Source organism: Vicugna pacos, chromosome 17 (assembly GCF_048564905.1).
Source record: "Vicugna pacos chromosome 17, VicPac4, whole genome shotgun sequence".
Classification (NCBI taxonomy): domain Eukaryota; kingdom Metazoa; phylum Chordata; class Mammalia; order Artiodactyla; family Camelidae; genus Vicugna; species Vicugna pacos.
Window position 1 is genome coordinate 17,312,931 of NC_133003.1, and position 18,521 is coordinate 17,331,451.

An 18,521-nucleotide genomic window follows, 5' to 3' on the forward strand; every position below is an offset into this window, starting at 1 on the left:
GCGCTCTGAATGGACCGTTCATCCCACAGCGCCGGCTGGGCATCAATTCTCGGTCGTGGAAAGAGTACTCTCTTGATCAAATGAAAGATACCATACAAACAGCAAACAATTGTCTTTATTCCCTGCCTTGTTTGAATGATGAACATTATGTGCCCTATGATCTCAAACAAAATCTTCACTGTGGTAGAGCTGTTAAAAAAAAAGGCTGTACTTGTGAATACAACAATCTGGAAATGGCAGGAGGCGACTTCTGTTGGTGCTCTTAAACGCTCAACTTTTCGTTTCTTGTTTCTTCTCATCCTACTTTCTCCTTCTCTCTACCCATGTCTGTCTATAAAAGAGGACAGGGGAGCGGATGGACAGAGAGTCTTCTCTCCCCAAGAACACACGCACTTTTTGGTTCCTTGTTTGCCATCTCGTGTGGCAACATTTAAAAGTGAATCTGTTTGTGACCATCAACAGACGTTTCTTCAGAGAACAGTGAGTGGAACTGGCTGCAGGGCTGCATCCTAATGGCAGGGTCTGAGTCAGATCCATTTGTACCTCACCTGCTCTTCCAGCCTGTGTGCCTCCCCGGCCCCACAGGGATGAGCTGCAGGAGGAGGGCTTGGCCGAGCACGCGTGGCCAGTGACGGCCACTGGCAGCTGAGGTGGGAGGGCTCTGAGGGCCCCTAACCCCCAGGCCCCCTGCTATTCAGAGAGGCCAGCCTTTGTGAGGGAGGGTATCTTCCAACAGAGCTCCCCAAAAGGGAACGCTGGCTGGGAGCACAGGCCTCCAGGCTGCGGCCACCCCCAGGAAGGGTTTGAGACCAAGTGCTTTGACGGTTGGAAGACAAAACCAGCAGAATAAAAAAGGGATGCACGAGGAGCCGCGAAGATACACAGAAGGAAAAGCAGGATAATCCAAGAGGAAATGGAGCAAAAAATGCAGATGCCAATAGTAACCCCAGAGCAAAGAAAGAGGGCAAAAGGGGGGCATCTGGACAACATCAAATATCAAATTGAAAGAATAGCTTCTCTGTGCCTAACTAAGCCCTTTTCCGGAGGAGGAGGAGGAGGAGGAGGAGGAGGAGGGGGAGGAGGGGGAGGAGGAGGGGGAGGAGGGAGGAGGGGGAGGAGGAGGGGGAGGGGGGAGGAGGGGGAGGAGGAGGGGGAGGGGGAGGAGGGGGGAGGAGGGGGAGGAGGGGGAGGAGGAGGGGGAGGAGGGGGAGGAGGAGGGGGAGGGGGAGGAGGGGGGAGGAGGGGGAGGAGGGGGAGGAGGAGGGGGAGGAGGGGGGAGGAGGAGGGGGAGGAGGGGGGGGAGGAGGGGGAGGAGGGGGGAGGAGGAGGGGGAGGAGGGGGACGAGGAGGGGGAGGAGGAGGGGGAGGAGGAGAAGGAGGAGAAGAAGGAGAAGAAGGAGAAGACGACGACGACGACGACGAGATGAAGATGGGGAGTGGGGAGGAGGGAGCAAAAGAAAGGAAAATAGTGGTTGACTTGCAAAGATCCTATAGAATCCTATCCTTGGAGCTCAGTTCTATGGTGCTGAACTAATGCCATCATTCTTATGAAAAGCTCTAGGCTCTAATTTATTTCACATCTACTACGCAGTGAATTCTGCCCCCCAAAGAGCAGAAACTTATCCTTCCAGACATAAGCACAAGAAGAACTATGTAATGAGAGCCCCCTTGAGATTTCTGAAGGAAGCCCACTGTTCAGTGACCTGCTACCACTCTTTGTTTCCAGAATTCACCTGAAATCCACATTAGTTTCTACTGACTATCATTTCAAGGTGACCTGTTGGGGTTAAAATGTAGCTGGGGAGCAACTATTTTTCAGGAATCATGGAGCTGGGAGGGATCTGGGCCTGCTAACTGCCAAGAAGTGGGTAAATCTCCAAAGTTGGTGCTTCCTCCTCTTCTGCAAGTTCTCCGCAGATGGAACATTAAAAAGGAGGACTTTATTTTCTAATGGTCAAGAGGTTCTTCGCCGCACTCAACTGAGAATTCTGTTATTTATACCATTTGCTCTATGGCGGAAAATAGTAGAAAAGCCACAGACCTAGAGTTGCTGGCTTGGGCCAGCGTCTACAACTTGCTCACAACCATGTGGTTGGTTGTTCCTGTCATTCTGCCCATTTTACAGAGGATGAAACTGAGGCCCAGAGAAGTTTGGTAACTTGCCCATGGTTACTTAGTAATGGTGAAGCTGGGATTCCTGAGACATGTTCACCTGACCTTAAAGCCATTCTCTTAACATCCAAGGCACACAAATCACCCATCCAGCTCCTGACACCTTTTACATCCTCGGAGAATCTAAATGCTTCACTGAAGGCCAATGTTTTGGTACAGGCTGGGAATAAAAATGAAAATTCCTTAGCAAGTTTCTCCAATTGAAACTGTTTAATCACACATCATTTTCACAGAAATGATTTGTGCACGGCTATCCCGAATAAAGTTTAAATAACCCAGATTGCTGTTTTTGCAAATGGTTTTCTACAACACCCTTAAGAAAAAGTGAACCCAATAGTCCAAGAAGTCAAAAAAAAAGCAACCTGGATGTATTCTGTCTCTAATCAAAACAGTGTTTATCACATGTGAAAGTAGAGGATATTGGAGCTGCGTTTCCCAGACAGTTGGCAGTTCACTTTCTCTCAGGCCTGTGACTTAAACCAGACTTGCAAATTAAAAATATGCCTCTCATTTTTTTCCAAGACAATTCAAACAAAAGAGCCTGCAAAGCTACCCACAGGAACACTGCTTGAAGCAACTTGAATGAAGAACTGGAGAGAATCTTAAGAGCCATTTATTTTTCAAATAACAAATAGGAGATTTTTCCCCCCAAATTAGTTTTGGGGGAGGAGGGTGAGATCAAGAATTTAAAATTATAGCCGTGATAACAAAGTTACCTGGCACATAATAACTGCCTTGCAGACTGTATCGAAAAGGACTGCCACCAAAAAAAAGAAAAGAAAAGAAAAGAAAAGAAAGAAAGAAAGAAAGAGAAAAAAGAGAAAAGAGAAAAGAAGAGAAAGAAAAGAGAAAGAAAGGAAAAAAGAAGAAAAATTACAACTCAAAAATTTATGAGGGAAAAATTAATTTCCTCCAAATCACACGTTCAGGATAGGAAAACACAACATTAAATAGATTTTTGAAAAGGAAAGAGATGATGTCCTTTTGAATTTGAACGGAATCTCATCATTCAATGGCATTTTACCAGGCCTAGTATTCTGCTCTTTCTCTCCCACCATTTTCTTCAACTGTTCACAAAATTTCATCTCATTTGTAAATGTCATCACCAAGGACATCTGGTTAAATGTGCAGAGAGCATGAGATGTTCAAAAAGCCAACAACAAATCTTATTTCCTGATTATCCTGGGGAACTACAGGAGCAGAGTAATCCAGACTTAGTCTCTGAATCCAATGCATGAACCACTTTGGGGATCGATGCGACAAATCAAAAGACAAGATATTTCAAATATCCATTTCATGGACGTAACAATTAACACATTAAGTTACTCATACTGCCAACTGAAACCCCGCCAGGGTGATTTCCAGTCTCAAAGGGATTCTAAAGGGAAGGTAAACTCAGTGTTTGAGGACCTTCTATGCGCCAAGCATTGTGCCCTTGCACATTTATTGTCACTTAGTGACTTCATTTTATTTGATGTTAAATTCTATCTGTTTCTCCTCAAGCATGAGAAAGGTAGTATAGGAGGAAGAAAGAACACTGGACCAGAAGCCAGATTTGGGGCCCAGCTGAATTTTATTTGTCTGACCATTTAAACTTCCGAGTTTCTGTTTCCTCATCTATAAACTGCTATAGTGAAATCTGCCGGCCTGTCCTCCCAGGCTGTGTTAGGAGCCATTAAGATAATGGATTTGCTAGTGCTCGGTTGACAGCCAAGTTCAGTAAGAATGTAAATTGTAAGTAGTAGTATATTCCGGGCCACACTGAGGCTGGACGTTGTACATCTCTGAACAAGGCTCCATCTCTCAGTAATGACTAATTTTACCGTCTACAATATAAACAGGTATAAAGAAGTAAAAAAGTCTCAAAGATGGTTCAAGAACAGCAATGGTATCAAAGGTTAAGTTGGAGGTACTGAGGCAGTAAAGAACTGATGGGAAAATGCAGGCGAACAGCACAATCTTCGCTAGTTACTCTTTATGCAGGAGGCGGCGGCCAAGAGAACACAGGGCTTCAGGGCCAGAGACCTGGGTGGGCAGCCTGGGCTTTGGGTTTATTGATCCTCTGATTTTAGATGCCTAAACAGTTTCGTTTTCTCTGTGTGTGTTTTTTCCCCTTGTAGTCTTTTATTACACAAAAGTAGAGAGAATAATATAGGTGAGCCTCCATGTATGTACCCACTACCAAGCTTCCTCATTTATCAGCTCATAGTCCAGCTTGGTTCATGTGTCAGCCAGCCTCCTTTCCTGGATTAGTTACCTATTACTGCATTAGCTATCTACTACTGTGTAACAAATTACCCCCAAATTTAACTTAAAACAATAAGCATTTATTACTGTCAGGAATTTGGAAGCAGCTGGGTGACTCTGGCTCAGGGCCTCTCAAGAAGCTGCAGTCAGAACACAGGCAGGGACTGCAGTCATCTGTAGGCTTGACCGAGGCCAGATGGAGGGGATGACAAACTATACAGTCCATAGGCCAAATCTGGCCCACTGCCTGTTTTTCTAAAGTTTTATTGGAACACAGCCTCTCCTTTTCATTTACATAGGTCTAAGGCCACTTTTGCACTACAACAGCAAGACTGAGCAGTTGCACCAGAGACTGAATGGCCCACATGCCGGAAATATTTACTATCTGACTCTATAGAAGAAGTCTGCCAACCCCTGGATGAGAGAATCTGCTTCCAAGACGGTTCATTCACATGGCTGTCGGCCATAGGTCATGCTCCTCACCACGTGGGCCTCTCCATTCATTGCTTGAGCATTCGTTTGCAAACTTAAGAGTTCCTCAGGTGAAATTCGAAACTGGCCCCCTTGCACAGAGGGCAAGGAAAGACTGAAGAAAGGGGCGGGCCTCTCCAGATTGGCAGGGGGCAGTTTTAATAGACAAGGGAACTTACATATAAGGCTGGTCTTGGGCAGCTGGAAGACAAGCAGATCTCTGCACCTGCCCACCAGAACCTTACCAGTTTATACAGAGGTCTTAACTGGATTCAGTGACACGCACAAGCCAGTCTCAACAACACATTACTCCCTTCAAGGATGTTTCATCCTTGAAACATCTCCTAGTGTGGGAATAGTGGGCAAAACATACATTCTAAGGACAGGGGAGGGGTTGAGGAGCCTACAATGGCCCAAGTCCACCTCTCTGGCCAACCAGGGGTCATGTCCTCTCCTGAGTGTCCTCACAACATGGCAGCTAAGTTCCCAAGAACAAGTGATCCAACAGGGAGAAGAAAGCAGAAGCCATAATGTTTTTATGAACCAGGCTCAGAAGAGACGTACCAACATTTCTGCAGATAAACCAAGACAGAAGGTGGGATGGGACTCCACAGGGAATACATCCTAGGAGAATCACTGGAGACCACTTTGGAAGCTGACCACCACAGCTAATGACCTTTTCCTTAGTCTATACAATCAGCATTTAGGACAGGATCTTTTCTACAGAGCTTTCCAACTCAAACATTTGACCATTGTATGATGCAAGAAATTTCTCACACCTTATGTTTTTGTGCTTTGATCACAGCATGTACTCAATATTTGTTACTGAATTTTAATATCTGTATTTTAATTATTATCATAAATTCAGCATAATTTACTATTTATATTTGTAGAGCCATTATTAATAAAGTGATTACTTTATTTAGTATTTCAAGAGGTTCTTAAATCCAAACATTTCTTATTTTCTGCATTCTTTCTTAGGAAAAAGAAGCAAATCACTGTATGTGCTGTTCTTAGGGATTTACCTTAAATACTAAATTTCCTAGTCTATTCGTTGCTGTATTTCAGCCTAATCTCTTAGGTTTACATACATTGCACAATACAATATTCAATCATATCCTGGAGGCTCTGAAGCATTGGAAATATATGAAAAATAATATAATTTATTATATTAAATAAGAGATGTTCTATTTTAACAGTTTAGTAGTAATTAAAAAGACAAGTAATTTTTAAAAAAGTCTGTGGCTCCCTGACATGGTAAGTACTCAGTGATGGTTTCCTGAATCCCAAATCTAACACACAGAGGACAATTCCAAAGTCAGTGGACTAAAATCTGGTAACAGAGAAAGGCACAAAGGGATGGGGCTTTAATCCATCTTCTAATTACTAACTCATTCATTCAACATGTTCATTCACTCAACAAATTCTGTGTCTGGATAATCCTGCCCCTAAGAAGCTTCTAGTCTGGTAGTCACAGACAGCTGTCTTTGACCTTGATGAAGCCAGTAATTTAGTCTTTTCATATCCTGGAACATTTGGTTAAAGAAAAGTAAATAGATGCATATCTAACAGCATTTATCTGGCGAAGGAAGATCTGCTCTCACACACGTCAGCCCTCAAGGCAATGTAATGACTAATCTAGTACAGAATCTGAGATTGGAACTCTTAGAACTTTTAATATCTTACCAGAATATATCTTTCTTTTCTTTTTAAATACATGGTTTTAAGCATTCTGAAATCTCTAGAACAACTTATTAGTGGGTGAATTTTTTTCTTTATAAATACGGACAAATTTTAATGACATATGTATACATGGTCCGAAGCACAGGGTGTCACATCCACAGCACAGTGAGCCCAAGGCCCTTCTCTGTGGAAGGACCTCTGCTTCCTGGCCCCTTCCACCCACACTACTTCTCATCTGCTCATATGTGACTAGGAAAATGATAAATTCTACTCTGTTTCACGGCCTATTCAGTAATTTCCACAAGTAAAAATAAATCTGGTTCTGATTTGGTCATGTTTCCTACATCTGAGGGAATAATTAGGATTTACAAATTTTGCTTACAAGACCAGGGGAATGAGACAAGGACAATTTATAGAGACTGTTTACTAGGTGAGACAAAAATGATCAGAGGCTTTCGAGAGCTTTAGCGAAGCATCCTAATGTCTGGATGCCTCCCTGCACTTTAAAGCGTTTTTTCTCTAGTGGGAACAGAAAATGCAGAGAACAAACAAAACAAAAAACCTCCCCAACAGTAGTAAGGACAGGACTGTTTCAGAGTCTAAATTTGTGCAAAGTACAAACTACTTTGGAATCCTCTCTGGCTAGATTTGGGGTTATTTTATGGCCTTTTGGGAGACACACTTTTTACTGATACCAATCACAATCGGTCTTTTTGGGGGGGATAAAAAAGGATTTGTGCTTTATCAAGGATAGGTGTGGAGTCCTTCTAAAGTGCTCACATGTAATTAATTCCTCAGAATGTATTCCCTTCCCTAGTGATCCCAGAAAGACCTATGACCTAACTGTTCCCATTTTTGCCAGAGTACCTATTTTAAGATTCTTCTTTTTTTTTTTTTTGGTCCGAGGACATCATCTGTCATTTACTTAATATATTAGCTTCTGAACTATGTATGAGTCAACAGACTCAGTCTGATTAAGTGGAGATTTAGTCAGAGTCCACTGGGCGTTGGACCCTGTGCTGGGTGAGGGGGCTCAGGGTAAGGAAGCATCACATGGCCAAGGGTAGAGAGGCAGAGACACCGGAATGGGCACCAGGGCCCTCTGTCACACAGCAGAGGAGGCTCTCTGGAGGAGGGAGGGTCTGAGCAGCTGACAGCAGAGGGGAGGGACACGGGTGGTCAGGGTTATGAAACAGCAGGGGTGCTTGGGAATCCATGAGCATTGCAATCCTGCTAGACCCCAAAGTAAGAGGGGCAGTGACAGCAGAGGGGACCACAGAGATGCATAGAAGCCAAAATCTGTTAGAGCAGTAATCACTCTGAAGAAAGCCATCATTTATGACTTGGAGAGAAATCTACTGTGTGAAAAATCAAGTGCAAATGGCTAACAGCCCCACCCGAGAACCTTCTTAGGCACACACAGAAATCTGAGAAGGCTGCCTGGCTCACGTGCCCTCCCAGTGCACGCCACCTGTTACCACCCTGTAACCTGCACTGCCTGGTTGCATTCGGGTCATGAAAACAGGTAGGGCTGCTGCAAAGGTGGAGTTCTGACTCATCAGTCAATCTGGTTTGATGGTACTGTTTTACCCCATATTTCCCTGCCAGTCTGCCCAGTGATGCAGGGCAGCCAAGCATGAGATGGTCCTCCTCCATCACCAGACTCATCTCTCCCCTGGCCTCCCACCACCCCGCTTCACACTGCGTGTCCTACACTGTGTCCCTGCAGCCTTGCTTGGCCTGCCTCACTGGGCACTGTTTGGGCAGACTGTGAAACAGGAGGGTCAAGCCACTTGCCCTGAGGCTGCACAGGACTGTGAGACAGACTCCTGACACAAGGGGAAGGGGGAAGCCGGCTCAGAGGGCCGCTCGAACTCTTGACACACTGGAGACTTCAGTTTACCTTGACCTCGAGCTTACTGGACCGGGGATGACCTGCAGCCCTGGGACACGAACAAGCCCCTTCCCAAGGACCGAGGCTCTGGCACTGCCCGCCACTGGCCTTCTCGGAAGCCAATTCTTCCTCTGCACTCAACATTTCATTCAGAACCAGATGTCGGCAGATCAACACGGATTACACGGTCAACAAACACTTCAGCACCCTCAACTCGATGCTGTGAAACTTAACTTTCCTTTAAAAAGGCATGTATATATATACACACCATAACTCAGAGCACAGATTCATAGAAAGAAAAGTTCAGAGGCTCTTGGGAAATGTTGGAAATGGATTAAATATACTTAACCATAGAAAACCTGCATCACTTAACGCAGGCTGACCCAGCTAGCCTGCCGGTCAAGGGCCTCATATTTGATTTGAAGCCCTTGTGGGCCATAATTAGCGTTGTGGTGTCTTCTTAAAGTCTCATCTGCTCTTTTAACTGATTTCCAAGGCTGTTCTCTTTCTCAAAGGCTCCATTTGGACGGGCTCCCTGGCTCTGCGGGCGCCCGGCTCCCGAGAGGCGACCGTTCTGAGGATGCTGTGTCCTTGTGCACAAGGCCGTCCAGGGAGCAAATGGTACCTGGATAGGGCTCCTTTCTATTTTTAACTGGATCCTAAAGTGACTGAGAGCTGAATACATCAATTTGAAAAGAAATAAAAGGGCATCAGCTAGGATGCTATTTACTGTCTGGAATTCTTCGGAAAGGTCTCAGCAACTGAAGTTTAATCATTTGAAAATGCCCTTTGCAAAGCAAACAATTTTATTTTCCCCAGTTCGCCTCTCACCTTCAGGTACATCTCATTTGCTTATATATTTAGAAATGCCGCAGTTCCCTATCTGACACCGAAAAAAGAACTGCTCTTGGGTACCTTTTCTTCCCCTGTTCCTTCCCATGCTCACCACTGGCCCTCTCACCGGAAGCTGGAGGTGTCACTGGAGCCCCCAGAGCACACCCCCTAAGGGGTCCAATGCTCCCGCGTTAGAATCACTGGAGTGCTGGCTGAACAGTGCACATTTCCGGGCCTTCCCACAGCCTCTGCAGTCCAACCTTTCATTTTTTAAAACAAAAAACGGAGGTGCAAAGATGCTACCGGACTCATTCCCGGAGGCAGAAGACGGCCCACAACTTGCTGGTTCTCGGTGTTCAGCTGATCCCTGCTTGGCACCCAGCTTTGCTGGGGGCTGGGGGTCTCAGGGCAGAGGCATGGGGCAACAGCCAGGGTTTTTAAGTGTAGGTATCTGGGCCCCACCTGAGATTTAGGGGCTCAGCATCTTCCTGGTGTGGAGACTAGCCACATGCATTTTTGCAAACTTCTACTTTTAAGACGCACAGCCCATTTAAGAATTGCCCACTGACTTAAATTTCTCCATCATGTTTTGTCCATAAAATGGGGACTGAGTTGAAAAGTAGCAATTCAAATATAAGTTAAACATACTACCATAGTATGAGTAATAATTTCTACTGACAAGCTTGTTGTCAATTTCTGGTCACTTAACAGTAAAAGATCTGGGGACAGGCTAGGCATTAACGAGATTTTTTTTTTCCTCAGTGTGTTGTCAGTATGTCCATTTTTGATCGGGGCTCACCAACTGACCAGAAGACAAGGCAGAAGCTCTCTCTGCCTCTGGCACATGGGAAAAGCTCAGTCATGCGCGGCTCCACTTGTTTAAAAAGGAGATAGCTGTAGGGAGGGGATAGCTCAAGTGGTAGAGTGCATGCTTAGCACGCATGAGGTCCTGGGTTCAATCTCCAGCACCTCCTCCAAAAATAAATAAAATAAATAAATTAACCTAATTACCTTCCTCCCTCACAAAAAATAAAAATAAACTAAAAAGTAAAATAAATAAACAGCAGATAGCTAAATGTCAGAGTGGGGAAAAAGAAAGAAAGAAAAAAATTCTATGTCCTCGAAATGGCACTAGTTGAACAAGTAAACTGAATGTCAGTGATTTTCAAATTCATGCCAGTGAATGTGACTTTTTAAAAAGCGCAAAATGGGTGACCTTCCATACCCAGGACTATTTAGACCTTTCACAGGCAGTGGCAGCAGGTGGAGGCAGGAACACTTTTCCTGGCCCTGGGAAGCCACAGGTACTCATCATGGCCACCCGCCTACTTGACGGATCCGAGACGCTGGAGCTGCATGTAAATGAATTTGCCACCTTTAGTGCAAACTAGGAACATTTTCTTTGGGGGCTTTTATACTGAGTCGAAACCTATTGGACATCTCTGTCTCTCCAGACCCTTAACAACAACATCAGCACCAAATAATCACATTTTCTTAGCAGGTGGTATTAATCAGAACCACATCTATGTCCTCAGCAGAAGACACCCCAGAGAAACTTAAAGCCACTTCGATTTTTTTTTCTTTTTAAATAATATAAAATAGAATTTGGTTAATGTTTCATTTCTCAATAAAGGATCAGTGTCAACAAAACCGCCTCTGACTCAGGACTCTGCTGTACTGTCTGGTAGGGCATATCTGAAGACATGAGGATCCAGGAGCTGAGACGACTGGGAGCTTATTTAGTCTTGTCCACAGGAAACACTAACATCCATGAGTCCCTCAAAAGCAAATGCGACAGCTCTGAAGTGGGACTTTTAGGTAACATATTTAGTAACATGAGACATGGCAATCACATCCAACATCAAGAAAGACCCTTTGCCTTTTAGACAGACGCATGGCAGCGTGAAATTCTGAGAGAGAGGAAAGCTTTACTTAACTCGAAGCAAGATCTCACCTTGACCTGGAGTGTGCACATGACCAGTCAGGGAGCTGCCTGCCCCAGGCAATAAAACCTCACTTTCAGAAATGTAATCAGTGGAGAAACTGATTTACCAAAACTCTTCCAGAGACAATGCTGTACAATTAAATTTTTTTTTTTGCTTACATAACCCCTAAAAATTTTGGATACTAAGGACCCTCTCTCCCTCACAATTTTAAATTGACATCTAAAATTTTCATCATAAATTAAATAGTGGCAAAAAATGTACTTCCTAGCATACTGTAAACACACTTAAAAATAAACTATAAGGACACTCTTTTAAAGATATCCAAGAGACGCTAAACACTGTACTGATATAATACCCACCATCACTCATTCAAAAATACACAAACATGCTCTTAACTAACTGGACAAATTTTGTTTGTCCTTTTTACCCCTCTTTGAAATAATATTTTATTTCCACTTCTCCCAAAGAAGCTGATCCTAATTTTTTTTTTCCTTGAAAGTCTTTATCAATTATTTGCTTATACTTTGCTGCAATAATTTTATGCCCCAAATTGAAACTTAAAAAGCCTTTAAAAGTTCCTGTGACTAGAAACCCCACTACAAGTATTTAAAAAATTCTTCAGGACTGATTGATCATTACAATTACTATGGATACATAAATGATAAAGTTATATAAACAGAGTAAGTGTTTTTATTAACAGTTATTGACTGTAAATTTCTAGATATATTTTGGAAATGTAGCTCTTAAGGGGAGGAGGGGTAATTAGGGTGCTTTAATCGAACACGGCTGAGCCCTGGCACCTCCACTTTGAAAGGTTCTCTGTCACCCGGGGTGGGGTTTAACTGGGGACGAGGCACGCAGTAGCGTTCAAAATGGTGGGGGGCGTGCCCTCCTTCTGCAAAGTGCCCACTTCCCTCGGCACCCTTGGGCGGTTACATGCAGGAAAGAGGACACGTGTAAGTTGAGTGTCTGAACACCCACAGCGGCCCCATGACTGTCCGTGCCCAGGTGTTCCTTGCAAATCTAAGAAAAGTCGCCATTTGGAACCTCCCGGTTCATCCTACTTCTCTGCCCCTCACCCAGGTGGTCTCAGCCTCTCCTCTGAGAGAGAGCTGAGCAAATTCCTTAAAATACTGAATGGGGTGCTAACTGAGGAGCCTGCAGACCTGTCCTCTGGTCTTGGTCTCACCCTGACCTTACCCGAGGCTTACTGAGGAAATGACAACAAATCCCACTTTGCCTGATACTACAACTTGGTTTCCACACTTGGTTCATGGATTCAAATCTCATGTGCACCATACAGATTATGCAAAAAGAAATTTTACTCTAAAAATTTCACCTGATGTTTAAATCTTTTTTCTAAAAAAAAAAAAAAAAGAAGCATATGAATGTTTGTAAGAAGGAGATACTCACCATATGTGTCTGCTGCAAATGGCATTAGGGAATTAAGGAATTATTCAAACTACCAACATGAAGGTGGAATATTCCTTACTGACTTACATTAATGTTTTAAATGCAGAGAAGTATACAGAAAACAAATGGCAAATGATCCCGCTCCCAAAGAATTCCTGTTGACCTTGAAAAAGTAATACACCTGCATGGTCAGAAAATCCCAAATGGAGGTGAAAAATGAAATCTTAATTCCTCTCCTCAAAGGCAACTCAGGATAGGGTAGGGGGCAGGGGGTCCTTCCAAGACAAACAAATGCCCAGATCAGTATTCATCCATTTATCTTCCCTTCCCTCCTCTTTTTCTTTAAAATTTGACCCAAAGGTATCATATTGTTCTGTATCTTGCTTTTTCCACTTAACAAAATAGTGACACACACACATCTTTTTTTTTTTAAACAATAGGTCCCAAGAATTTTATCACACGAAACCGTATTATACCACAATGTATTTAACCAGACTCCTACTAATGTATTTAGTTATCTCCAGGTTTTTGCTGATAAAAATGTTTCGATGACTATATTTTGGTACACACTGCAGATGTAACCATTTCCTTAGCAAGAGTCATTTTGAGTTGGAGGATAGTTTAGACTTACGCATTCTAGAAAGGCAGAACCAATTTATACTTCTGCCAAGATTGTATAAAAGTGTCCAATTTCCCCACATCCAGTCAGGACAGGTTATCCACCAACATTTGCCGACAGAATGGATGTAAGACGGTATTTCACTGTTGCTTGAATTTACATTAATTTTGAGTGAGGCTGAATATCGCTTCATATGTCATCCTTTCATATGTTTGATTACTGGATTCTTTTTTCATGGACTTATAAAACATATTTTTGAACTAAATTACTAAGCATTTTTTATACATTGCCATTATTTCCCCAGTTTGTCCAATTTATCTTTTGAATATTCTTTTTTTTCCCCCTATGATATAGAAGTTTCAAGGCAGTTGCCCTTACCTGCTGCTTGAGTGCTTCCAGAGATTCAAATTCCAGTCTGGCCAGTTTCATCTGGATGTGTCGCGGCTTATCAGGTATGGCAAATGCAAGGATGAACTTAAAAGCCAGGAGTGCATGCTGAAAACAAGAAAGAGTGCACATTGATGGGGCTCGTCAGACCAGCGGGCAAGGAAACTAGCCAGCACCTAGGCACCCTGTGATCCTACTCAGTCTTGGGTCACTTCTAATGACTGGCCTGTGATGTGTCACAGATCATCCAGGTCCATGAGTTAGAGTTAATCCACTCCAATGTGGCCCATTCAATAATTATTGATTTGCTTCGCTTCATTCTTTTAAAATCAGATATTCCCCTAAACTGCTACTCTCAATGAAAAATAAAGTTTATTCTGAAAAGTCTTTCACAAAATGTTTTTTTCTACCTGTGTCTTAATTGTCAATGTATTTCAGCGTGTAACACTTACAGAGTCAATTCTCCCTTTGCCCAAAAGCATCCTCCCTTGTGCTGTGTGTGAGGCTGAGTTACATGAAACATACAAGTGCCTTAAACAGCAGGTGCCTTGAATCCTCTGCATCCCCAATAGTGCCCGGTGCAGTTTCTTTCATGAAATGATAATTAATAAATACTGATGAAATGACTGGCTGTAACACATTACCTCACGCTGCAGACTCCAGATACTGTGGGATGGAGAAGTATACAGCAATGTGGAGTGTATCCTTTATAACACGTAAAGTGTAGCCACTGTCATATGGGAAACTCAGACCCCGGCTATTTTATTCCGCTTCTATGCCAACATCACACAGAGGTTCTCTATAACACAGTAATACGAGGTTTATAACTATGCTTCTTCCTCTGCATGAACCAAAATAAACCAAGGGTTGTTCCACTGGGAAGCCTGCTCCTCAGATGCACAGCTTCAACTCTTGATGCTTTTCTAATTGTAACCAGGATCAATACCCACAGAAATCTGAATGATCATAGGAATAAAGTTGCCTCTTTGATGGCAGCGTGAATTACTAAGTATTAAAAGCTGTAAAATAAAATTTAAAGGTAGGAAATCATGGAAAGGCATGATGAAAATCAGTGAAGGAGATGGAATAGCCTCTAAGAAATGTTACACTGAATTACTGACAGAAAAAGAAAACAGCTGGAAAAAAATAAGTGAATTCCTTGGTGTGATATTTTCAAGAGGAGGAAGGATGAGGAAGGATAAATGACGTGTGGGTATCTCCTGGGAGAAGCATGAAGTAATGAAGGAAGTTAGCATCACGCCAGAACAAGCAATAATTCAATACAAAGACCTGAAAATCGGCAGAACCCCAGGGCAGGCCGGGCACTGCCTGATGCTGACGAGAGGTCTGGAGTGGACCAGGAACTGGCAGTCTTCACTGCAATGTGACTGCTGTGTTTAAAGAAGGCACTGGAAGACACTGACTAGGTGTCAATAGTATGAAAACAAGACGACAAAGCAACATGGATCATGACATTATATATTGCAATTCTGAACTAAGTGAATTGAATTAATAGGAACTCGAATATTATCTAGAAAGAATAAATGAGTAATTCAGAAAAAGCTATCCTGCATCAATATTTCATTCCAATGGAGTACTGAGATGTAATTTTATACAAGATTTAACTTCTTCAGAGGAAATGTTAGACAAGAAATAAACAAATTAGTAGATGAAAAGAAATCTGTATTTTTCAGAAACCGTGAGACCTCAAGTTTCTGGAGCCCCAGCATGACCCAGTCACTGACCCCCTTCCACCTCTCCTAACTAATCTGTCCCCTTTTTCTCTTCTCTGGAGTCTCGGTGGGAATTCCTGAGAAAGAAGGCCCAGCCGAGGTCTTCCCTTGTGCACAGGGTCCTATAAGATGTGTTGACCCTTCTCTGGGAACCCGGCTGGCTCCTGGGTGACTGGGCAAGGCTGCCACACCCTTGGTGCTCATAGTTTCCACATGACATATTCATAAAATTCTGCTGAATTGAAAAAGTTGGTATCTACTAGATTATTAGTTAAAACAGGAAGTCATTTTAACATGGTAAAAACACTTATGTATCAGTAAGGTTTTGAGTAGCTCCCCATAGTTTATTTTCCTAAAAACATTCTATAATAAATGCATTCAAAAGCTCAGATGGAGAGAAATCATTTTCTTTTGAACTATATTTGCAAAATAGGTTCCTAGTAGACCTACTTGTTTCAAGTTTGTCACTTCCTACTGAACAACTCCAAGATCACATGCTTTGAAGGCCCCCCAGAAACCACAGAGCCCAGCACTCTTTAGCTGGCTCGCAGCACCACGGAGGGCCAGCGGGAAAGCAGCACTGCGTCCATCCGCTCTGTTAATGCCTAGCGTCCTGGTTCACGGTCTAGGTGGGGAGATGAGGTGGCCATCACGACACCACACCTAAGTGTTCCTGCCAGGCTACATCCAAGGGCCAGGCGCACTCAGCCCGGCAGATATCCCAAGTACCCCAACTTTCCACAGGTGAGAGAGGGCTTCCTGATGGGAGTTAAGTTTGAGCAGAGACGTGATGGATGAGAAGGAGTTAGCTAGGCAGGAAAGGGGAGGAGGTGTTTCAGAGAGGGGACAACTGTTCAAGGGGGTGGGGAGGGTCAAGAGAGGGGGCCATAGAGGCAACCAGGAGCCAGTGACGAAGGAGCCGGGTAACCAGGCTGAGGAGTGAGGAGGTGCTGAAGGCACAGACGTGGGAATGACTCAATCGGATCTCTCCATCTGTGGCAGGGAGGGTGGACAAGTCAGCAGGCAGGTCAGCTGGGAAGAGCAGCGGGGTGAAGCCCAGGAATGATCTGAGGGCTCATCGGCAGAAGGCTGGACAGGAGGCCGTGATGCACCCACTGAAGGATTCGCACAGGATGAGGAGCCAGCTGGACGGGAGCAGGGGCCTGTGTGGGCTGGGTTTTTTCAGTGTCTATGGATTGTCTAAGTGGAGACTTGCTCACACAGTGTGACAGAGGGGTCTCAAGTTCACGGGAGGGCTGGAGGCCGAGATCTGGGAGTCACTGATGTCCATGTGTGAGCGGCAAATAAAGCCGCGGGAACAGGCGAGAGAGAAAATACGAGGTGAGCCAAGATGATGGCAGAGGATGGAACTGGGGGGGTTGCGGGGACCAAAACGGGCGTGACTAGCAGAGGGGCGGAGCCAGAGGCAGGCTTGAGGAGAGCAGGCTGGCTGGGTGGAAACCCAGAAGGCTCAGAATTACAGAGCCAAGGGGAGAGAAGGGAGCCAGGCGAGGTGCGTGCTGAAGGCCAAGTACCTGAAGCCTGAGGAGAAACATTTGGGTGTAACCACCAGGAGGGCTTCTGGTGGCCCTGGTGGGAGGGTTCAGCTGAGGGGCCACAGAAGCAGGACTGTGGGTGGGGGGATGCTGAGAACAGACCGGCCAGCCAGGCTGCAGGAGGGAGGGGCTGACGGCAGGGTTCTCCCGCTTGCCAAGGAGAGGTGAGGCTGGAGGAGACCTGGGCTGGCCAGGGGTTTGTTCTCTAAAGGTCCAAATCCTAAATATGATGAAATGCTTCCAGGGAGGAAATGAGAAAAGAATCAAAGGTGAAGATCCTGGAAGAAGTTCCAAGGCCCAGACGCAGGGCGCCAGGCCAGGCAAGGGCTTGGCCATAAGCAGGTGGTCTGACACTGTCCCTGTCAAGGAGGGCGGGCTGGCCACCAGGAACAAAAGCATGTAAGGGCACTAATTTGAGGCTTAAGAGAAGAATTCTAGAAGAAAATCATTGCTCAGAATATGCAACTCAATGCTTAACATGAGGAAAGACACGTGAGAATTACACAGTGTTCTCACTTTTCCTTCCGAGATCTAATCATAAATCATCAATAAATAGCCTTTCCTCAAAACAGATAATCATAAACCTCAGCAAAAAAAAAGTGTCAAAAAACAACAAAAACGCCAACTTTATTAACTTGATTAGGAGAAAATACATCAACATCTTCACAATGAAATTTTGTTTGGATGGCAGCACTCGGCAATCTCGTTATCTTCAGTCTTTAACAGACATGCCTTTATTTGGGAAAGAACACTTATATGCAAAAGAGCACAGGGATCCCACTCCACACTTAACAAAGAATTCCCCGTGCCCTGCCATGCTCTTCACCCACCTGGTCACCGCTGCCCACGTGCCCAGTAAACAAACCTGACCAGACAACTTGCAGCTCAGAGAGTCTGCCTTTTAATCGAAAGTCCAGGAAACTGGGGGAAGCAATCACTTTGGATTCACCCACGCTGCAAATACACACAGCGCATGGATGCAGGGCCAGACTGCTCAGACAATGGCCTTCTCCCACTTTATCTCTCAAAATCTTCTGTCATACCGGTTCCCCCCACTGACTTTGCTACACTCTCAGAAATTCCACCAATTATAGGTTCATCTGGCTTAAGGCACATCATCTTTAAAAAGTGAAAATATACCTCAGAGGGTTAAGGATGATCACCATTCACAGAATTAAGTCAATTAAGTTAATTAGCTGGTGCTGGCAATCACTCTCTGTACTCTCTCCACTCCCAATAACCTTGAGTACTTGGGAGTGGGGTGAGGAAGACACCACTGCAGCTTCAACACAGGGTACCAGCCTCAAGGAAGATGGGTAAAGAGAAGCAGAAAGGAACCAACACTGAATACTCAGGAAGGGATAAATCAGACACACACTCCCCTTCCTTCTTACTGGGTTCTTGTACCCAGGATCCAGAATTCAAGTTCAGCATCGTGAAGTGTTAAGTAAGCTTTTGCAGTCTACCCTAGAAACCTAAATGACATTTATAGAACGATTTCAAAAGATCAGTTTAAAAAATCTTGTTTATACTTTCCATACAGAAAATCTGTTTCCAGGCTGGGAA

The 18,521-nt window shown here is 44.3% G+C and overlaps 1 protein-coding gene across 1 annotated transcript in view; it reads right to left on the reverse strand.

Moving 5' to 3' along the window:
* Window positions 1-18,521, reverse strand: part of ANO10 (anoctamin 10) — a 177,669-nt gene that overhangs the window by 31,992 nt on the left and 127,156 nt on the right. Inside the window, exon 12 of the mRNA XM_072941089.1 lies at window positions 13,658-13,774. Within this exon, the coding sequence (XP_072797190.1) occupies window positions 13,658-13,774 (117 nt within the window). The remainder of the gene's footprint in view (window positions 1-13,657; window positions 13,775-18,521) is intronic.